At 40.2% G+C, this 23,982-nt stretch overlaps 1 protein-coding gene across 1 annotated transcript in view; it reads right to left on the bottom strand.

Moving 5' to 3' along the window:
- Positions 1-23,433, bottom strand: part of KLHL14 (kelch like family member 14) — a 94,222-nt gene extending 70,789 nt beyond the window's left edge. The window contains exon 1 of the mRNA XM_057700289.1: positions 22,487-23,433. Within this exon, the coding sequence (XP_057556272.1) occupies positions 22,487-23,433 (947 nt within the window). The remainder of the gene's footprint in view (positions 1-22,486) is intronic.
- Positions 23,434-23,982: the final 549 nt, after the last annotated feature.

Here is a 23,982-nt window from a genome sequence, read left to right as displayed (position 1 = left end):
TGGTGTTCTAAGTATGGTAAAGTCTCATTTATTTATATTTCAGTGATTTGGAACTTTAATAATTGGGAAACAGGCCAGATAAAGTTTTCCTTCCCAGGCTACATATAAAAAGTTCTTATTAACTAGATTGCAAGAAGCGTTTTAACCAGTTTAAGAAATCAGCTGGTCTGCTGGCACTTTAGAGCCACCCATGTCCATTGAGACTAAGTTCATTTTACAGATAACAAGTCATTCTCATTTATTTAGTAAAGAAAATGTTCTGCAATATTCTTAAGAATCACTAAGTTGGAGAGTTAGAAGAGAACTTTGAGATCATCTTGTTCTGGGATTTCCAAGCCTGGTAAGTCATCAAAATCATATGAGGGGATTAAAAAAAAGATTCTTGAGATAGATTCTTAGGTTCCAATTCCCAGAGATTATGATTCAGTGGGATGAGGCCTTAAAATGAATAATGTTTCACTGTTTTCTGGTTGATTCTGATACAGAGCCAGACTTGAGGCCACTGATTTGGTCCCGTTCTCTACATAATGGAGAAATCCTTTCAATAGTTTTTTTTTAATAACTAAGTATTTTTATTAATTCGGAAATTTATAGTGAAATGGACCTTAGTTTTTCAAATGCACTCTATTGTGGAAAGTGGTTGGACACTTGTGTTAGATCGATTTTTTTTCTCCTTATGCTGAGCTGAAAATCTGCCAAAGTCTTTCAGAGAAAAAGAGCAAGTCCTCATCTCTGTGTCACAGCAGAACCTCCGATCATGGAAGAGAGTTGCTATACGTCTTCTCTTTAGCAGGTTGAAAATCTCCATTTCTTTCAGAAAAAATTTCCATTTTCTTTATTAAAAATGTACTCAGACCTGTATATAATACAACAAATATGATATGTGATGTGACGTATGTTTTTTTAAGGTTTTTCAAAAATCACAATGGTCTTTCAGCTGCCACAGCACAGTTTTTGGTTCCTGTACAGCTGACTACAAATACAGATTTTTTTAAAAAAACCAAGCCAGGTTTTCAAGTCAGGTTTTTCCCTGTCCTATATTTCTTCTAGTTAAGTATTTTAAATATCAATGCCTGACTCTTTTAAAAAGCTATTATATCCTCTACTGATTGAGACATTTTGTTTCAATTCATTTATAATTTAGCAATTATTAATTGAGTTTCTACTATGTCCCAATTTCTACTATGTTCCAAACACTAAAGATCATGGTACAAACAAGAGGAATAAATTCGCTGTTCCTCACGGCAGTCACTTCCATTCCAGCAGGGACATCTATTGCAAATATCAGGATTCTCCAAGCAGGGCAGCCTGGTTGTTAAGGGTGTAGGTCTCACAATTAGGGTGAGACTTTTGGCTTCAGCTCTTCTGAGATGAGTGACCTTGGGCTAACCTCTTTGCCCTCTTGAACCTCATTTGTAAAACTGGGATAAGAATAGACCCAAGGCATAGGTTTGTTTAACCTTCAGGATTAAAAAATATATGTATATACGTAAAGCATTTATGACAGTGCTAATTAAATGCTATCCATCCTCCTCCTCCTCCTCCTCCTCCTCATCGCCATCATCATCAGTATAGCTATTTCTTTGTGTAATTTGCAGGTTTGAAAAGTGAGTAGCCCATGTCCCCAACCAAACTTTATTACTTAGAAATAATAACATTGTAATTCTATTGTTTAGATATTTTAATTATCCCAACTCATTCTCTCCGAAATGATACAGAAATATTGGGGGTTTTACTCTGTAATTCTGCATATATGCTCTTTAGAAGTGTATGGCCTTTTTTTGTTTTTTTTTAAAACGAAGATGTAATGGAAAAACTAAACAGTTTTAAAGTGGCAATGTAAATGGGGGTAGATAATAATTATTCCATCCTTCAAAGGCCAAGTTAATTTTTTTAATTAATTAATTTATTTATTTATTAATTTATTTTCTAAACTTTTTGTTTTATATTGGACTATAGTTGATTAACAATGTTAGTTTCAGGTGTACAACAAAGTGATTCAGTTATACATATACATGTATCTATTCTTTTTCAAGTGTTTTTCCCTTTTAGGTTGTTATATAATATTGAGCAGAGTTCCCTGTGCTATACAGTAGGTCCTTGTTGGTTATCCATTTTAAATATAGGAGTGTGTACATGTCAATCCCAAACTCCCAAAGGCCAAGTTAATGTTAATTTAGGAGTCAGCCAGACCTGGATTTAAGTTCTCTTTTTACCAGTTCATACATTTCTATCCTTGGGCTGGTATTCAACCTCTTGAAGCCTCAGTTGCTTCATCTGTAAAGTGGGAATGTTGTGAGGGTTAAATGAAGTTACCTTAGCATAATGGAGAAAAGAAATGGTTGCAACTTGTAAACAAAATCACCTTCTAGAGCCAGTCTCTTCAACAAATAAAAGGCACTTTGTGCTGCTGTTCCCTTTAAAGATGAATGTCCCTGCACAGTGAGGGGAGACAAAAATTGATGCTCCCAACATAATCCAGTAGGGAGAGGCTGGAGAAAACTGGTAGAACTTACAACTCTTTCTCATGACTTTCCAACTTTAGCAAACCCTGCTAACCCTATGATGGCTTGGTGTTTTATACAAGCAGTGAGTGAATGGGCAATTTCACATCTGGTGGTGCAGCAGTGATGTTTGGTACTGACCTGGGAGGCAGGAAGATTCGGGAAGATGTAAACCCCTGGGGATTCACAGAAACAAAGATAGGTTTTGGATTTCCACAGGCCATCAACTGAAGGGGTTTCTAACAATTTTACCAGATCTTTACCAGATCTGAAAAGCCACCAGCTGACATCTGAGTTGCATATGGAAAACACTTATGTAGTTTCCATAGCACTCAATTGATAAATGACAACTTATTATTATGCATAATTATTACCCTTACAAAGCACTCATTTGAAAATCTATCTTTGGAATTTTGGCATTTTCGTGTATTTGCTTAGAAGCCTTTGCAGATACCATAGGTGCACTGTTTATAAACAGTCAGAATATTTACTGCATTAAGCAAGTTTAACAAAAATATAAAACCACTGGGCTTCCTACAATGGTATTGGTCTAGATCGCATTCATACATTCAACCCACTCACTCTTGGCTGCCATCTCTCTCTGTTAAGGAAGTTCCCAAACTTTACAATATCCAAGTCACCATATGTTATGGTTATCTTGACTCTTCTCTCATTTTCCTGCTACAGTCAATGTTTTACCAAATCCTATGGATTCTAGAGCTGTAACATGTACACACTGCTATATTTAAAATGGATAAGCAACAAGGACCTACTGCTCAATGTTCTGTAACAATCTAACTGGGAAAAGAATTTGAAAAAGAATAGATGCATGTATATGTACAACTGAATAACTTTGCCGTACACCTGAAACCAACACAACACTGTGAATCACCTATACTCCAATATAAAAAAAAAAATCTCTTCATTTTAACCAAACTGCCAGTAGCTTGAGTCAGCAGGGTTGGCTTACACTTGAGCTGTTGTAATAGTGATGTCCTTGCTTCGTGAGCTTCTGTTCCCATCTAATCTACCCTACATACTTTGTCAAATGAATTTCAGCAAAGCCTGACACTAATGATCAATTACATCAGTCCTCTTTTTATAAACTATCAAAAAATTCCTCATTACTTATCCTCTATAAAATGCACATATCCTCCACGGTATAGCCTCCTCTCTCTCTGTCTCATACGTAAGTGCCTTGCTTGAGATTCTTTTCAGGGATAAAAGAGTTTCCGAGTTAAGATCTGAAAAGACTTGAAAGAGGAATTTCAGATGGAAACTGCTTAGACCATAGGGAAAAAGTAAACAGAGGAAGATCCTGAATCAGTGGCCAGGAGGAGACTTTGCAAATCAGCTGTCCTTCCCTAAACTTCCAGCTAGAAGGGTACCCAGAAGTCCCCAGAGGAGAGCTGCTACCCTTTTCTTAAATTTTTCCAGAGAAGTAAACTCCCTGGAGAACTTGTTCCAGCTGATTTGCTGTTGTATTTAGGTTTCTTTATCATAGCTGTTCTTTGGTAATTACACAGCAGCCTTCATCGGAAGAGCCTTTAAATAGACCTGGTAATGTCTCTCTGAGGTAGGTAAACACAAAGTATCATTATCCCCATTTAACAGATGAAAGAATAGAGGGAAAGGGCTTGGGTACCTTTTCCAGTGCCTCAGGATGGGTTTTATTTCCTCCATTTCACAGAGGAAAAATCTCTACGGCTTTCTCACACAACCTTTCTGTGATTCTCAGGTGTGGCTGAAAATGCCTTAACTTCTCATTTTCTGACATTGGTGCCACACTTCTTTCTCCTGCCAGGAGTCTGGCTGCCTAATGACTAGAATGGTACTTTAAAATCTGTTTGCTTATATCATAAAGACAACACATGCTCACTGAGAAAAATATTAAGTATACTTAAACACAAAAAGGACTTAGTACTACATAGTACATAGTAGATGCTAAGTACTCAATAAATGCTTGTTGTAGAAATGAAGAAATGATGAATAAAAGAAGGCACTGGTGAAAGGAGTCAAAGTCATTTCCAATCCCACTAATCCAGGAGTATGTCATTACACATTCTTATCATCCTTTTTTTTTTCCTCTTCTGTTTTAAGGTCCAGTCAGTGGGCATGGTGATGGGGGTGTCGAAAGGCAAAAGGGAAAGAGGAAAAGCCACGTTTCTGCACCAAAATGTGGAAGGGTCAGAGGGTGACATGTCTTACTGATTAACCCCCAAAGCTAACTGCTACCTAGGGTCAGTGCTGTCTCCCAGAATGGGAGCTCCCCATGACAGAGGGAAGTTTACCAAATTTTAGTTATTAGCACAATACAGGACCTTCATGATCTTTGCAATATCCATATATTATTTTCTTAATATTTTACTTAAAACTGATCACTTTAAAATGCTTAATCCCAGTGTATTCTAGTCTTTCCCAATAGTGGCTGCTCTTTAGAACCATCTAGGAGAGCTTCTATAAAACACTTAGGGTGGGGGCATCTCTCAGGGATTCTGATTTCATGATCTACCATGGGACCCAGCATTGGTGTTTTTTAAAAGTCTTTTTAAGTTTTCTGTGTGATTCTGATACACAACGAGTACTGAGAAGCATTGTTCTAGCAATTATGTTTATGAATCATGGTCTTCACGGGTTAATTGTGTTTTATCTCTAATATATGTTAAAATATAGTAACACCTAACTTTTAAAATAAATTTAAATGTGTTTTCTTGTGTACCATCTGAAATTGTCTCACATCCTACCAGTGGCAGGTAAACCATAGTTGAGGGCACACTATAATAAATGGAAGAAACCAGGACTTTAAAATCTGAACCTCTGAAAACCTAATCACATTCCAACTTGACCACTTATATGTTTGACCACGAGACACCCAACATCTTTAATGACTGGCGCTTTGCACGTTACAATTGTAATGAACCATCTTCCCACATCTTCACTTCTCACTCCAGCCCCTGTAGCACACTCGTACCTTCTGCCACAATTCTTCACTGACACATACTGATCTCAGAACGTCACCGGGTCCTTCAGCAAGCAGGTGGCATAGTTTGCTGATGTTTTTGCCACATTTCTCTGGACACTAAAGCTGGAGACTGGTTCATGATGGCAGAGATAGACATCTCTGCCATGGTAGATATGACATAAGTGTCTTAAGGTCTTCATCTGAATCCATGAAATGTAAGCCTCCCCAAGGCTTAGTTCATACCAGAAGGGGGTCTTTTTTTTTTTTTAATCTTTTTTTATTTTTTATTTTTTAAGCTCTTTATTGGAATATAATTGCTTTACACTGTTGTGCCAGTTTTTGCTGCACAACAAAGTGAATCAGCTGTATTTAGGGGTCTATCTTTATATTGTACATAGCATTTCACATTTCATTCCTTGTCCTTTGCTTCACGGGGATAAACAGCTTCTAGCTAACTTTACACTCACTGTGTTCCCACCCCCTCATCCCCACCTCCCAGATTAAAGCTTCCTTTAGTAACTAGAAGCAGTTGAATATCTTCTTTGCTTGATTACCTATATAATCTCTAACTCATACCTAGTGCTTAGTGACTTTCTGAGGAGCATGAATTGCAATGGGAATAGCATCTCATTAATCCTTCCCATCCCTGGGAGAAAGTTGCGTGGCAAGTATGACCTCTTAGACTAATCTTCCTGCCTCCCAGTGGGACTCGGGGTGTCCCTGTTCACTAGCACAGCTGCCACCCAACATGGTGGCAGGGATACCAGTGTTTGTGTAACAGGAGAAAACTCTTCTCCTTGCTCAAGAGAGAAGTAGTTCTGTGTAGCCTGTCACGAAGGAGCTATTCAAGCTCGGTATAGCCTTGTGACGAAAGGAGGTAAAGCACCACTCTCATGCCAGTGATGGACTCCTAAGTAATGCCTGCGTTTAAACCCCTAATAAAGGCCAATTATTAGACTATGCTGCCTCTTGAGAACCAATCTCATTATTGAGACTTTTCTCTCTCTCCCTCCCTCCCATCTGGCTGCCTTTTTGAAGAGAAAAGAGTGACTTCCTGACCTAGGGAAATGTTGGTACCTGATGCACAAGAAAAAGTGAAGAAAGACATAAGAGCACAGAATGACACTGAAAATTCAAGTTCAGGATGTTACATACCTCCTGCTGAAATTACTTGTATCTGACAGTCTAAGACCCAACAATAAAAAATGAATAATAAAATCACGTTCCCCAAACAGAAGTTCAGCCATTCAGGATAAGGGGACATGGCCTGAGACTGATTTTATCCATTCCTCTAACTCCAGGGAGAGATTTCTTGTGGGGAAAGTAGGAAGCTTGTTCTGAGGAACAGGAGCCAGCCTCCTGCCAGGCAGGCTCTTTTCAGTTGGAGAGTCACTGCAGGAATGGCCATGCAGGGAGACAGGGAGAAAAGTTAGTTAGTAACTGAATATATTACTCCAGGCTTCTCTTGGAATATTCATGGCAGTAAATAGGTATCCATCTTCAAGAAAAGGGAGTTGTAGCTGCTACCCTCTACATGGGCCCAGAATTTACTTTTAGGGGAAGAATAATGTTATGAAATCATTCTGGGATTAAGACAAATGAAGAAGGTTCTCCTTATTCTGAGGTAGATAAGCAAGGGACTGAGGCAGGCCTGGGGTGTGTGTGCTGTGGAGACAATGAGGTGTGGCTTGTGGGACCCAGCTTAGGGACACCCCACTGTGGTGGGCGAAATAGGAATTTCTTATCCTCCTCTTCTTTTCCTTTCCCTCCTGGTGGGGAGCCACTTCTTTCTGTTTTTTCCTGCTTCATCTACCCTGGAGGGGCTAAATGATAAAGTAAACCCTAGCTCAAGGGTCCTGTGGGTCTAGAAGGCTGTCCAATGTCTTCCCACCCCACCACTGCCCCGGGAAAGGGCATTTGCAGAAGCCTCTGAGACCCACCCATCAGCCAATCCCTGACATTATCCTTTTCAATCATTAGATCTATGCTAGGCAGAAACAAATTATTCTGGGAAAATTCACCACATTCTCTGAAGCTGAATTGTGGATTCTATACTGTGTGGCTTGAATTATTCTGAAAATTCTCTAGTGCAGTTGGTACCCAAGTTTCATCACCAGGAAATAAATTCCCTAGAGTCTGATAATTCCAATAACTTTCCCTAAGACTCATTTCCCTCTTTCTCATGCCAGTGAATCCGATTTCTTTTTAATTTTGCAACAAATTTTCCTTAAATTTATCTTCCAGTAAATGGCGATCAGTATTTTCTCCCATCGTCTACAGATATGTAGCAAATTGGAAAACAGAAGCATCTGCTTAGTCTCGTGATTTTCACGGTGTGGTCCAAAAACCACCGGTAGCAAAATCACTTGGGGAAGTTGCTAAATATGCAGGTTCCTGGGTCCACACTGCAACTCAATCTATTTAGAATCTCTGGGGTAGGATTAGGGAAGATATGTTTTAATAAAAAAGCTCTATGGTTGATTCTTCAAAGAACTACTGATTTAGGCAAGATTTTATGGGGCTGAGGAAAGCAGATCTGTACTTTATTTTTCTCTTCTAGGTTTTTGTATTATTGGAGGAGCTATTAATATATTGCTGACTTGGATAATTGCTTGTCTGCCTAGATAATTTCGCCTGTGTGGATCTAGTTGAAAAGTAACATTTCAGTTAGTTTCTCGAAGCTGTTTTATAATTCCTGTGTCCTATTCTTGGCCCTTGTTATGGACTGAATGTTGTTGCCTCCAAATTTATATGTTGCAGCCCTAATTCCCAATGTGACTGTGTTTGAAGATAGGGCTTTTAGGAGGTTGTTAAGGTTAAATGAGGTCATAAGGGTGGGACCCTCTTCTAACAGAACAGGTGTCCTTCTAAGAAGAGGAAGAGACACCAGAGCTTCCCCTCTTCCTCTCTTGCCAGTCCCACCCCCAGCCCTGCATACAGAGGAAAGGCCACGTGAGGACACAGTGAGAAGGCAGCTGTCTGAAAACCAGAAGGCCAGCCCTCACCAGAAACCTGCCCTGCCGAACCTTGATCTTGGACTTCCAACCTCTAGAACTGTGAGAAAACAAATTTCAGTTGTTTACGTTACCTAGTCCATATTATTCTGTTATGACAGCTCAAGCAGACTGAGTCCTTAACAGAACTAGGTAGCCAACAGGAACACAGGGCAGAAAGAGGCCAAAGATTCTCACCCTCACTTTTGGGAACTGACACTTGAGAAGGACTCTTCAACGGTCAAACCTGCATGACTGCTTTGAGAAAAGATCTCCCTAAGTTCACCACACAACAGCTGTACTTTACAGCAGCCTACTGACCACACATCGTATGGAGAATTTGGAATATGGGAGGCGGACTCTTTATCTCTCCCTCTGCTTGGTGCTCTGCTACTTACTTATGAAGTAAATGTTAGTGGTTAATGATGTTCTGATGGAGGGAGGGCAGCCAGGAGAGATAAGAACAGATACGGATAAGGGAGAGAAGTGATTCCCATAAGCCTTCATGGCAGACTCTAATTCTTGTCTATAAAGCTATAAACTAATTTCTCTGTGCTTCCAGAAATTTTAAATGTTTCTCATGCTCTGAGATTCTAAAGTTTCCTTGCCATAAAAAAGGGGAAGAATTCTCCAGAAGAATCTTTCTGAGGTGAGATTATTCTTTCCAGGTCAAAAAGACAATTGTGTTCTGGAACCTGGGCTCTCAGTTTTGACTAGGCTGATGCAAGGCTTGAGGGGCTCCTTCCTGTACAGGGGCTTCCCCTTCCTTGCAATGGATTTTTACTTGCTGCTGGTTTTGTTTGTGGCTTCTTAACTCTGGGCCAATCACAAATCTTGGGTTTGAGTGCAGCAAAGTGGTGTTTAACTATTTCAGTTTTGCTTTGTCTGCTTTCTTTTTCCAAACTTTGACTATTAGAAGGTCTGAGTGACAGTTTGTTGGGTGAAGTCTGTTGGGCTTCTCAAGGTTCTGAAGTGACTACCTTGAATTACATATTTTCCCTATACTTCTGCCAAGGGAAGAATATGCCTGCCTTCCAAACACACAAAGTGACTAATTTAGGCAATTATCTGCTTTCCTGGGGTCTGTTGGTAGTGTTACTAAAAACTATAAAGTTATCACACGCTTTTGATAACACGTTGTCCCTTTGACTAGCCAGAGAAGAAATCCACGTTAAAATTTCTACTGATTTGCACTCAGATCTATGATGGTGGCCTGAAATCTTCTTCGTTGTGTAATAGACATGTAAATCTTTTAACAGAAAAGCAAGAATTTGATTGTTCAAAGAGATTCATAATCAAAATAGAAATTTTTCCACCCAGAAGCATAAACGTTAAGCTTAAGAAATGATTTGCTGAAGATTCTGCCTTATCCATACACTCAAAGCAAGCGTTAGTGAAGTAACCTATGGGAATTCCCTGGCGGTCTAGTGGTTAGGGCTCCAAGCTTCCACTGCCGTGAGCCCTAGTTCAATCACTGGTGGGAAAATAAGGTCCCACATGCTGCATGGTGCAGCCAAAAATAAATAAACAAATAAATAAAAAAATTTTAGGGACTTCCCTGGTGGCGCAGTGGTTAAGAATCTGCCTGCCAATTCAGGGGACATGGATTCAATCCCTGGTCTAGGAAGATCCCACATGCTGCGGAGCAACTAAGCCCGTGTGCCACAACTACTGAGCCTGTGCTCTAGAGCCTGTGAGCCACGACTACTGAAGCCCATGTGCCTACGGCCCGTGCTCCACAACAAGAGAAGCTGCTGCAATGAGAAGCCTGCACACCACAACGAAGAGTAGCCCCTGCTCGCCACAACTAGAGAAAGCCCGTGCGCAGCAATGAAGACCCAACACAGGCAATGAATAAATAAATAAATCATAAAAAAATTATTTTAAAAAATTCTAGAAAAAGAGTTAGTGAAGTAACCTAACCTACTAAAAGTAGTAAAAGTAATTTCTTGTCAAGAGCAGTAGATATTTTTTGTCCCTAAGGAAAACTGCAAGGACACTGTAGCAAAGGAAGATGAATGTGGACAAGTTATTCTCATGATGAATTCAGCTTTTCCAGCTATGACTGAAAATCCTATTGACCCCCACAAGCAACACTTTTGCATCCCCTTTCAAATAAGGGCATCTGTTTTTCAGATTTTTAAAAATATTTCTTCTTCTTCTGCAGTGGTTCTTATGAGTCATCACTGCCTTGGCAGTCAAAGAATTTTACCGTATTTCCCTAAAATAATTATTGTATAAACATAGTTTGAATAAACATTTCTGATGAGCCTTTAAGACAATGTAAGTAAATAACTCGAGTAATAAAATATTTTTTGAATAAAAGATGTGCTACACCAAGTCCCAACTATCACTGGAGGAATATAATGCCTAAATCAACATAAAGCCAAAATAATCACATGAAGAAGAAAACATCAAAATCACCTGTAGATAGTTTCCTCTACCACACTACACACCAACAATTTTAATAATAGACATATATGCCTTACAAAAGTATCTAGAGAACTTTCCACTGTACCTGTGATGCATTTGATTTTCATTTTTGTCAACTAGAACACCTAGTTCCTGAAGACGGTGGCCCCAGCTGTGATCTAGGAACCATATGAAGCCCTCCTAAAAACGCATAAAAGACTCTTAGGACTCCAAAAGAAAAAGAAAATAAGCCAACTGAAAAAATGGCCAAAGGATTTGCATAAACTTTTTTCCAAAAAAATATACAAATGGTCAATAAACACACAAAAAATGTTCAACATCATTAGCCACTAGGGAAATGCAAATCACCGTGAGACAGCACTTCACAACCACTAGGATGGCTAGAGTCAAAAAGACATGTATTAAGTTTGGGCGAGGAAGTGGAGAAATTGGAACCTTTATGCACTGCTAGTGAGAATGTAAAATGGTGTAAACACTTTGGAAAACAATCTGACAGTTCCTCAAAAGGTTATACGTTTGCTCAGTATTAACTGAATACCACATGACCCAGCTATTCTACCCCTAGGTATACACCTAAGATAAATGAAAACAAATGTTCACACAAAGATTTGTACATAAATGCTCATAACAGCATTATTCATAATAGCAAAAAGTAGAAACAACCCATATGTCCATCAGCTGATGGACAAATAAGGTGTGGTTTACCCATACAATGGAATATTATTTAGCCATAAAAAGGAATGAAGTACTGTTACATGCTACAACATGGATGAATTTTGAAAACCTACGCTACATGAGAGAAGCCAGCCCAAAAGACTACACATTGCATGATTCCATTTATATGAAATGTCCCGAATGAGAAAATCTATGGATTTTTGGAGACAAAAAGCAGATGAGTGGTTTCCTAGGGTTGCAGTGGGCAGGGGCAGATGGGGACGGATTGCTAACAGGTACCGGGTCTTTTTTGGAGGGGGTGATAAAAATGTTCTAAGATTAACTGTGGTAATGGCAGCAAACTCTGTGAATATACTAAAAATCATCGGATTGTACACTTGAAATGGGTGAATTGTGTTGGATGTAAATTATACCTCAAAAAAAAGCTGTTCAACCTGAATCCACAAAGGATTTTCTAACTTTTCCAATTGCTGACATGGATAGAACAAGGGGATAGACCAGACTCAGGACTGGCCTCAGCTCTGTAGTTTACTCAGAGGTGGATAAAACAGATGCTGTTAGCTAAACATTCTCACTGTCAGAGCAGCACTTGGGACTCAGGCTGTGAGAATCTAACTCTAGAATGAACATCCTGTATGGAATTAGGAGTCCTAACAAATGAACAGAAAGGCAAATTAGATATAAATGGAACTATTCCTATAAAAATAAAAGCTATCAGTGATTAAGTACTTACCATCAGGCACTATGTTAAGTGTAGTCCAACATTCAGAACTGCCCTGATGAGGTGGGTATCATTATCTACATTTCATAGGTAAGCAATCTGAAAACAGGTTTAGTAAATTCCCCAAGGAGAGCCAGCTTATAAGTGGTCAAGGTGGGATTTAACCCACATCTGTCTGACTTTTAGGTCTTAATTACTATACAATAGAACTGTTTAAGATACATGCACTGTAACATAACATTTTTACCTGTACCTCCTATTACATCATATTCTCTTTCTCTCCATATCTGTATCTCCTAGCTTTACTCTGTAGTACATATCTACAGATGTCATTTTGGAGTGAACTCTTGTGAAAACTTTAAGACAGGGAGTTTACAGGAATTACCACTGACAGTAGTGGTACAGTTGTCATAGTAACCAATCCACCAAATTGGTCCCTGCTAAGAGGCACACACTTCTGCCTCTATAACACACCAATATTGGCTGGAATCCCTCACAGTATCAGTGACCCCTTGTTAATGCATATGGAGTAGGTGCTGAGGTCCTGGTGTGCATCTTAAAGCACTAAAGTTCTTCCTTAGAAGTTTCCCTCTCTGACTCACAGATTTTCCACTCCCTCTTCTAATCCTTTCCATTTTGCCCAGGATGTTCTGGTGTGGTTGGTTCTGAGAGGTGCTAAAAATCAGGGCCAGACAGTCTCTGCTGTTTATATTCTAAGCAGGATTTACAAAATATGACTATTTTCTTTTTGGCAAAAAAATGACCCTCTCAACCTAATAATTCCTCACTCAGTGCCAGACTGTGACTCTTTGTCCCGGCCCCACCCACCCCACCCCACCCACACACGCAAAATAGACCTTTAGCTGATAAAAATACCTCTCAGAAGCCACTGTACAGAAAATTTCAAGCTGGCAGCCCACAATATGCGCAGAGACACGCACGCAATCCACCCATCCGCGTTTTTCAACAATGCCTCCACGTTTTCAAGGACTCTTTTCTGCTCTAACCCAGGTCTTTCTCTCTTCCTCCTCCTCTCCATTTCACTGGGCTCGCCTGTCTTCAGAGGCACCTGAAGGCACATAAGGCAGGGAAGTGAAACCGACTGTAATTCTTCAGTTCACTTCTCTGCAGCCTCCAGTGAGCTAGTCTCCATACGGTGACCCAGCTGAGCTCGGAGGAAGCTCGGGTCCCTGCGCAGGTGCAACTCACCAGCCCGCTCGCAGGAGCTCTGGGAGCAGAGAGCCAGACACGGATGCCAGAAGCTCTGCGAGCTGCAGAAAACGAAGCCCTACATCGAATGTATGAGATTAAAAAGAGGAGGGACTCTCCTCTGTGAAAGGAAGAAATGTAGACTCTTACACCTAAAAAGGCCATCATTTTCTCTTTGAGGAACTAAATACCAATTGCTGAGGGCAACCAAAAATTCTGATTTTCCCACTTCCTCCTGATGCCCTTGTGTTCACCTTCGGGTCCCTCCAACTTAACTTGTAGGTCCTTTAAAAGTCGATTTCTGTGCTATCAGTGAAATCACAAATATGTTCAAGAGTTTTCTTGTTGGGCAAAAATGTATTCAGGTAAATTTGCTTAGTGTACCTTTTAAAATTAGAAAGAAATCAATTACAAATAGCACTTTCTGTTTGCAGTTTTTTTTGTGTTCTGAGCTGATCCTTACCAAAACCCCAGGAAGCTGAACTATAATTCTTAACCCATGTTACTGACGTGGGACTCAGCTAAAGTAGAGCTAAGATACACATTTAGGTTTACGAATTCAAAGGCGGCGGTATTTCCAATTCAGTATTGATCATTTACTCAGTTCAAGTATAAAAGCATGCTGATTTTTCCATATGGAAGTCATCCATGTAGTGGATAATCCTTAGCAGGTTCTACAGTTTCCCCTAGGGTTTGGACAACCCTTCCTGCAAAATATCTGGCTACACACACATACCTCCTTTCAGCCCCTGGAAGCTACCAAACTCTCTGCCGCCTGGTGCTCACGCAGATACTCCTCTCTCAGCTTGTGCCTTCCCCACCTGCACACCCTGCCTTGCCCCAGACCCACTACTCTGGATATCTCATCTCTCAAAGCTCATCTTAAACCTCTCCTGTAGAGAAAGAATTCTTTGGCCACTCCGACAAGGTGACAGCACTGTGTTACACCATCTCCCAGCAAATGGCACTTTTCTAATGTATAGCATGTATTACCAGTGTGATTAATTTGTGTAATTATTTACTCCTTTTCCTTATACTGTAAACTACCTGAAGTCACGGATGTGTCTGTCTTCTTCACTCTGTATCTCAGAGCATAGCACAAAGTGTGGTGTGTTATACATGTTCATCACAAGTTTGGGGGATATTCCACAGCAGAACTTCTTGTTAGTGGTAAATTCAACATATTACCCCAAATTCCCACTGTAGGCATAGCATGGGTTTAGAAAAGCTGCCCAAAGTCATGAAGGTTCCCCTGTTTCTCAGGTCTGCTGCCAGCTCCAATTATACTGAGAATTAAGATTTACAAAGAATACAGTTATATTTTCATCTCCTCCTGTTGGCATAACAGGCTGTCTCCTTTAAATCCTGATGCTTCTGAAACTACTGCATTATCTAGCACAAGAACAAAGAGTTATTTACAAAACATCTTAACTCAGGTTACAAATATGTAATTATTGAACTGAATCAAAGTACAGGAGTGAAGGTTCCATGGCTGACCGTCTTTTTTCTTGTTGAAAATTTTTTTCTTTTGAGGAATGAGGTTTTTTTCCTTTAAGTGGAACTTTATAACTCTGCAAATTATATGTTCACTATGTAGTGACTTAAATGCTTCTTAATTTGTGCTTATTAGTCCAATAAATATTGAGCATCTACTCTCCAAGCTCTAGAATTTTCTTGTCCGTCCTCCTCTCCTACTAGTTCTCTTTTTCTTTCTTTTTTAGATGGTTTTTCTTAACAATTTCTTTGATTTTCCATACTTCCTTGCATTTTTGTTACTGCTGTTCTTTTTTTACTTCCCTCTGATTTATTTTCTATCACAAATATTTGCTATTTTCATTTCCCAACTACAGTAGGCTTTCTCTAGTGCCTTTCTGCTTTACTTCTCACGTTGCAAATAGTTTTAACTTGATTGTCATTAATATCTATGAGTAAATAATCCCTTTTTATGTTTACAGTAAAAAAGGTATATTCACTATATCATACAACCGAGAGTCTTTCCCCTGGTTAACTCAGTCTCCTGCTCATATCATAATAGTGCTTATTTTTTTAAGAGAAATCATTGTTAGTAATTCATGCATCATGAATTATCGTGGGTGTAAATGGAAAGGACATAGGAATGAATATATTTTCTGAAATCCCAAATGAATGACAGAAGGCATAAACACTACGGCATAGCAATTGTTAAAATAATTTTCTTGCAACAAAATACAGACAGAATAAATTCCAATGAGAGTAATCTTATTTTCTGTTATTAAAACATATGGGCATTTTTATAATTCTGGCTTCTACCTGTTGTATTTATCACCTGTAAGTATCACCAATGTGAAGAGCTTTCTATTGTCTTCACAGAAACAAAGCTGATGGCTGTCTAGGACTCCAGTGCACAGAAATCTGGGGTTGGGGGTGGATCTCTTGGTTCCCATTCAAGATCCAAGGCTTTCTTTTTGTTTTATTTTCACAATTATTTTTCATGGTTAAGCTGAAAAGTTCTTATTTTTATTGATTTATTTAAAGTATATCGGCTCATCTTATTTTTAGTAAGTCAATATCATAGCGATAAATCTCAGCAATCTCATTATTTAGCCCCTTAATCCCAGAACTAATAATTGAGTATGGTAGACCAGTAGGAAAAAAATCTGGGTTTTCTACTGTCTTCCTCTCACTCTTCTTCATTGGTTGGGTAGTTTGATGATGCGTTAGAGGGATGGAACTTTTAATCACTACTGTGCTATGGTAAAACAAAGATGTGGGAGGTGTAGATTGCAGTTTGCTTTTTGTAAAAGCCATATTTACAATATGTACACATAATAAGAGACGATTCTTCAGATTATGACAATTGACCTCCAACTCAACATTATTCAGTTAATTGGACAACTTACTGATTTTCTCTGAGCCTCAATTTTCTAATATTTAAAAAGATTGAAAGGACTAGAAAGAATATAAGTAATACGTCAAGCTCATTCATGGTCAGTACTCAATTAGTGATAGCTACCATTATTACTGGCAAACAGCAATTGTGTGTGTGTGTGTGTGTGTGTGTGTGTGTAATCATCTTTAAAATTACCTCCATTTTTATTTTTCATTGGCTTTGTCAATTCACATGAAACTGAAACAAATCCTAAGAGTCTACCACAATTATATTTAAGACCAATTCCAATTCATATTGAACTCACATTTTGGGGTCAAGGCCAGGCACTTGATCTAGTTGGGGAGATAAGACACATAAGACAAATCTACAGCAGCACACATGCTCCTCCAGAGGTTACCCACTTTGGAGAAGGCAGGGAGGTTCTATAGATATACTCCAGCCAGGTGATTCACTTAGAAGTCAGGAGTCCTGCCAGCAATGCCCCTTGATCACAGCAATTGGAGATACAGGTTGGCATTTAGAAAAATAATTGCTCACATGTTCACTCATATGCCTAGATTAGTTTACTTGATATGTGCATGTCAATCTCAGAAAGCAGTGTGTTAAATGTACCTAGCTCCTCTAATTTCCTACCAGAGATCATTAAAAAAAATCAATGATATTGAAGCCTATTCTGAATAATGACCAATCTATGTTAGCTGGTTCTATATCCAATATGTTTGAAAATAATAAGCAACTCATTCACTGTTTTAATTAATCACCTTTTACCTTCCTGGGATTGCTATTTAAATTCTAAAGTCTTACTATGGAAAGTTGAAATTTTAACTTGGCATGGAAGGATTGTTTAGATTTGAATTCTTTCTGAACAGAAATAAGAAAACCAGTGGGATTCTTTCCACTAGAATAAGGGCAAAATTTTGTGTCCATTTTGTTCACTGATGTATCCCAAGTGCCTAAGATGGGTTTTGGCAAACTATGACTCACAGAACAAATCTAGCTTGCCTCCTGTTTTTATATAGCTCCCACATGCAGAATGGTTTTTACATTTTCAAATGGTTGAAAAGAATCAAAAGATGAATAATATTTCATAATGTGAAAATTATATGAAATTTCAATGCTCACAAATGAAGTTTTATTGTAACACAGCCATGCTCATTCATTTGCATATTGTCCGTGGCTGTTTTTGTGCTACCGAGGAAGAGTGAAGTAGTTGCAACAGACTTAGTGTGAGCCCGAAGCCAAGTATAATTATATTTGACCTTTTACAGAAAGAAAGAAAGAAAAGCTGACCTCTGGTCCAGAATAATACCTCTCCTTAACTTCTTTAAAATCAGATACATTAAAATTTAACCCTCACAAATGTCTTTCCAAAAGGGAAGTCTTAAGTCTACGTATAATTCTAAAGTCAATCACCAGATTATATGATACAATAGAGAGACTCATAGTAAGATGCAGAACACCATGGGTGCGAACATATACTCAAGAGCCACATTGCTTGGGCTCAGACTTTGGCACTACAACTTACCAGCTGTGCAACCATGGGCAAAATGCTTAACTTCTCTGTGCATCAGTTTTTCCATCTTTAAAATGAAGTAGATGATGGTACCCATCCCTTAGGGCTATTATAAGCATTAAATAAGTTAGTATTTGTAACATGCTTAGAATGTCACCTGGTATGAAGTAACTATTATAAGTAAAGTAACATATTTTTCACTGTATTTTTAAGGTAAGAAAGTTGAGATATTTAGAAACTGGCTAAGGTAATGAGTGAGCCTCAGTGTATTCATAAAAAGGGGGAAAAACAAAGATGAGTTAAAATTTGAACATGTCCACTACTGTCAGTAAGTCCTCTGAGCCAATGCAATGCACTAATATCTACTCTAATTGCTTTTTGATTGTAGAATATAACTATTTGGCTCCCATACCTGTGATATAATTTTGTAATCAATGGTCCTGTTTCAGATAATAAACAAATTGTATTCTGAATGGTTGAGTGACTTCTGATACAAAATCTAACTACCTAACAAGTTCTTATCTGAGGGTATCAAATTGACATAAAGGGAAGTAACAATTTAGAGGATGCATGGACACAAGATTAGTTTGCTTTGTTAAGGTTGTTATTCAGGTCTTAGGAAAGGAACCAATGAAAAATATTGTCCTGCATTTAAAGAAACATTTTCTAAGCACCAAAACCAGGAATCAAAACTCTGCCTTAAGGAATTCTAATGGCTTTTTAATCATTGCAAGTCATTTTAGCAAATAGATAATTAGTATTCCTGATATTTAAATAGATTTTTACATTTATTTATAAGAATGCTTTAAACAGACTGTTTTGTAGAGAGAGAAATCTTTGTAAGGTAGCCTTTTATCATCTACAAAATGTAATCTCTTGAAAACTACACTTCAATACAGAACTATATATGGGACTGTAATAGCTGGTGATTAAGTATTTTAAAAATATAATTCTTTATGTGAATGCTTCTCTATTACAGGTGTTCTCCTGGAGGAGGTTCAATGGACTTTTGTTATGTGCAATAGTAACATAGATTGAAGAACATATTGGTAAAATGTAACACGGAGGCTTTCTTATTTTATAATTTTAGTTCCTTCAACTTTCCCTAAACGTTTATTTAACTGTTACATTGTGGGAGGTGCAATGAAAATGTAAAAGAGAAAATTAATCCAGTCCAGTTTGATTTACTTGGGCCAATTACTAAATTATACGTAAAAATTTAAAAAATACAAATAAAAAAACTTTTGGGGTTACTTAAGCTAAACTTGCACTACAAGTCTTTTGATATTTACTTTTTAATGCACTAAATGTTGCATGTCATGTCACTTTATTAAATTTTTGTGCTTTAGAAACCCTTAATAATGACTTTCCCAGAAACTTTTTCAAGAACTTATTTCTTAAGTGTCCCATTTCTTGCAATAAAGCAATATGAAAATAAGAAATAAGACTTCAAAATATTTTAATTTTTGTTCACGCAAGTCTTGTGATCTCAAATTAGTTATGTATATATTTGAATATGTCTATTATTTTTAATACCATGAATGCTTAGTTTGTTAAAATAAAATAGAAATCTGACTATAAATGGCATAATCAGAAAAACTAAACAACTAGGACAAAAATTAAATTAATTTGCATATTTATAAAGTTTATGCTTGGCTTGCTTTATTTTTCTAGACAGTAAAAATTCAAAATCACTCAACAATTTAAAAAATATTCAAAATACTGTTATACTACTAGCCCTACATTCTAGAGATAACATGTATTCTTAAACAAGTAAGTTCTTTTTGAAGTTTTTTTTTTTATTTATTCATTTACTTATTTATTTGGCCATACCGTGCAGCATGTGGGATCTTAGTTCCCTGACCAGGTATCGAACCCACACCCCCTGTGTTGAAAGCATGGAGTCTTAACCACTAGACCACCAGGGAAGTCCCTGAAGTTATTCTATTTGCTTGTGTTTTGAACTTATTCCAACAGACGGGCCAATTTTAATTTTCCAGCTCCTTCTCTGAATTTGAGGAACTCTTTCATATTTAGACTTCAGTAACTACAGGTGGATGAAAAGTAATAAATACAACACCCTCCCATTCAATTGTCTTCAATAAAAGTGATGCAATTTCAAAAAAAATTGTTTAACACATTTATCCCTCTGTTAAACTACATGTAAGGCTGAGAGAACATTTTTATGTTACGCTATTGCTATAATAAATGGGCTGATATCATATTATTGGTTGCAACTTATAGCACTTTTGTCTACATTAAAGTTAAGATCTTGGTTATTCTTGCGTTCTTTCTGTGAATTAAAATTAGAATAACATAATTAGTCCCTAAAATTAAAATGCTACGGTTATTAATAATGGAACAAAGTCTAAATTATATTACTTTGAGATCAACAATAGGTTCACATGAACTATTTTCCGTATCTTCCACTTTTAAAGGAAAATAGTCTTCTTCCTATTGCAGAAGTATCAGAGTCTTGCTGCATCCATGACACTTGTAAGCATTCAGTGGTCAGACGCCACTACATATCCTTCAAATGATATGGCCCAGTGAAGCTGGACGGTGTCGTCACGGAGCCAGGCAGCCTGGTATCTCAGCCATCCACCAGGACAGAGCCAGCAGGCCCCAGCTGGCGTGCTGAACCCAGACTCAGGTGGGAAATGGATTTTGCATTTTGAAAGTCAACTCTTCTAACATGGAAACCTAGGACATATTTACCAGGTAAAAGTGCACTGAGGATTTCAAGCTTATTTATTGGATCGAATTTATAATGCTCATTTCCCCAAATTACTCTTAGAACGAGTTAAATCTTAATTTTATTATCCTTCTGGGTTTCTGAATTTATACGAGATTATACATTTAGAAAATATGAATAAATGTGTGTTCAGGACTATAACTTAATAGTGTGATATATGCTAAATTAAGTATACTTATGTCATTTATAAGTCATAAAAGTTAAAATAACAGAATATTGATCACCAGTGTCCCTTGGTGGGGTGACATTTGGCCATCACATTAAGCTTACCATCTTGATATTTAGACAAATGGGAACTCTTTCAAAATAAAAATACATTCCATGTTCTTGTTGTCACTTGGAGTCCTGTGTTCACTATTCAAGCACAAGAGTTTGGATCCTTGTTTGTGTTATTGTCTTAACAGTCATGTTCTGGCACTACAATTCATTTCTTGCAAATAGTAGAAAAATCAACTTACAAGATTTCTAAGTTCAAGATTTCCCATGCCTTCTGTGGGCCTCACCTGAACACCAGTGCTCCCTAAACAAATGTAGAAAATATCTTCTGATTTCCTTAAACTTTAGTTACCTAGGTCTGGTAGAAACACCATGATGGAAAAAATAAACATTTAATTCCATAAGGCTGCAGAAAGTGGACCCCATCTTTCAGATATTCTTCTGAGTGGGAAAAGGCCATGGTGGATTCTTAACCCATATACTTTCTAACACAGCACTTAGATAGATCAGACTGGGATAGCCTGGCATCTGAAATCATGATATTTTATCATGAGAAACTGAGAAGACACTGCTTCTCTTCTCTAAAAAGAGAAAGCAACCCTCTGCTAGGGCTCATTAAAAAGGGTTTTAAAATTGGAGCCAATAAAACATGATTGTCAATTCCAACAGTCTTTTTTTAAAATTTAAAAAAAATCTCAGCAGCATTTTAAAATGTTATTGTTTCTCTCTCCCCTTTGACAGGAAATCCTACTTTCAACACACACACACACACACACACACACACACACACACACACGACACATTGCAAACAGCAATAACAAAAATAATAACTCTCTAACTTCTTTGTGCCTTCTGAGCAGGCGCACAGACCTAACAGCTAGATGACCTTTCTCTCCTCTCAGTTTTCAACTGTGCTCCCCTTTGACGCGGGAGCTACCAGGCAGGATTCACTCTGACACACTGAAGCCTCTTGCTTTGCTCTCCTTTAAAAGTGAAAAGGAAAGGTTTTGCCTTTTACAAGATAAAAAAGTTTGCCTGGGTATGTGATGCCAGAATTTCCAACAGTGACCGTAAAAGACAAAGCCTTTCAGACCTCTAACCTCCAAAGGGCGCAAACCCCAGTCACTGAAAAACAAAAAAATAACTTGAGTGTCAGAATGAGTGAAAGCTTTCCTCTCTGAGGATCGAGTGCGGCCTGGCACTTCTACTCGCCCAAGGCAGGAAGGAGGTGAAGTGGCCTGGGGAGTTCTCATCACAGAATCCTCTGCCTTAAGCAACCGTATTTTGAGGGAGGACTGGATACAAAGGGTTCCAAAGCCGTACTTCCAACTGCCCGGCCTTTGGCCCCACCTGCCTGTCAATTTCAGTTCACAAGTCCCACATCTCCTGCTCTGGGGATATTGAGAACGTGGGCTTTCTAGCGCTCGGGGATGCTGTGTGGCCAGTTTCCTGTTGACCTTTTAGGGACTCTGAAATCAACTTTCCCCACGCAGTCTGAATTGTTTGTTTCTCATTTGTTTTCAGCCTGCGGGAGCTTTCCGCCCAGCCCACCCCTCTTCCTCTCCTCCCTGCCCCCTCTCCTCTCTCCGGCCTCCCGGGCTCCCCCCCCCCCCCCCCCCGCTTTGTTGTCTCATACCTGCTGGCCAGGCTCTGCCTGCAGTGCTGCCTGAAGGGCATCAGGTGGTAGTTCATGGCGTCCAGCAGCAGCTTTTGGCAGACCGGGTCGGTGCGCATGAAATCCACTGACTGGACCCGCTCCACCAGCTCGGGGGCCGGGATGAGCGCGAAGCGGAGGCGCTTCATGAGGTCGGGCGCGTACTGCATGCGGGTCTCGCGGTCGTGCTCCAGCCACAGCACGGACATCTGGAAGAGCGCCAGCTCCGACTCCACGGGGGGCGGCAGCGAGTCCAGCAGGGCGCGCATCTCCTCGAAGTTGAGCAGCAGCACATCCTCCACCAGGTACTTGTTGGCCAGCTTCTTGGTCTCCTCCAGGCCGTGCAGCGCGGCGATCTTGCACACCTGCTTGTAGTTCTGCACCGAGATCTGGTCGTTGAGGAACTGCACGCAGAGCTTGGTGACCTGGGGGATGTGCAAGATCTTGCTGACCGACAGCACCTCCTCCACAGTGTCCAGGGAGAGGGTCACGTTGGCCGTGTAGAGGTACTCGAGCACCAGGCGCAGCCCGATGGACGAGCAGCCCTGCAGCACCAGGTTGTTGATGGCCCGGGGACTGGTCAGCAGCTTGTCGTCGGGGGAGGAGGAAGGAGTCCCGGGCTCCTCCTGCGGCGGCGGCGGCTGCTGCGGCGGCTGCTGCTGCGGCGGCTGCTGCTGTTGGTCCTTGGGGGCCCCCGGGCCGTCCTGGCCGCCGACCCCTCCCCCGAGAGGGGGGTGACTGGAGAAGAGCGATCGGAAGTACTGCGAGCAGGAGGCCAGCACGGCCTTGTGGCAGTGGAACTGCTGGCCCTGGGCCGTCAGGGTCACGTCGCAAAACAGCTGCTTCCTCCACAGCAGGTTGAGGCCGTGCAGCAGGTTGTCGCTGTGGCTGGGGTCGAAGGTGGAGGTCCTGTCCCCGGATCTGGACATGGCGAGCTGACTCGGCCTACCTGGCTTTAAACCCTCCTCTGACCTGGCAGACAGGGGTGGGGGATGGGAGGGAGGGGAGAAGGGTAGTGGAGGGGGTGGGGTGTGGTCGGGGTGGGGAAGGGTATGGAGGGGAGGGGAGGGCGAAGAACCACAATCAGTGCTCAGCTTGGCCTCCGGACCCCGACCCTCGGAGGCAGGTCGGGACGGAAGGCGCTGGATGCGTGAGTGCCACCAGAAGGGCGCTGTCTGGGGTCCGGGCGCCCGTTCTGCTCCCTGCTACTCCTCCCGCCGCCGCCCACACACTTCGTCCCTCACTTTCCTAAAACCACCCGGGCTCGGCTCCTGGCAGCGACAGCGGTGGCAGCAGCGACGGCAAAGTGGCGGCTGAGGCCGAGACACCTCGTGGGCTCGTGTCCATGCCGGGCCGGGGAGAGGCTGGGGACTGGGGAGCCGGGGGGGGGGGGGTGGGGGGTGCCGAGAGCGCAGAGGCGGCCGTCGGCGGAGCTTCCAGGTCAACTCGCGCCCACAGCTTTGCTCTTCGCAGTTGGT

Source organism: Hippopotamus amphibius, chromosome 11 (assembly GCF_030028045.1).
Source record: "Hippopotamus amphibius kiboko isolate mHipAmp2 chromosome 11, mHipAmp2.hap2, whole genome shotgun sequence".
Taxonomy (NCBI): Eukaryota; Metazoa; Chordata; class Mammalia; order Artiodactyla; family Hippopotamidae; genus Hippopotamus; species Hippopotamus amphibius.
Note: the sequence above shows the minus strand (reverse complement) of the source record. Positions and strands in the feature narration are given on the sequence as shown.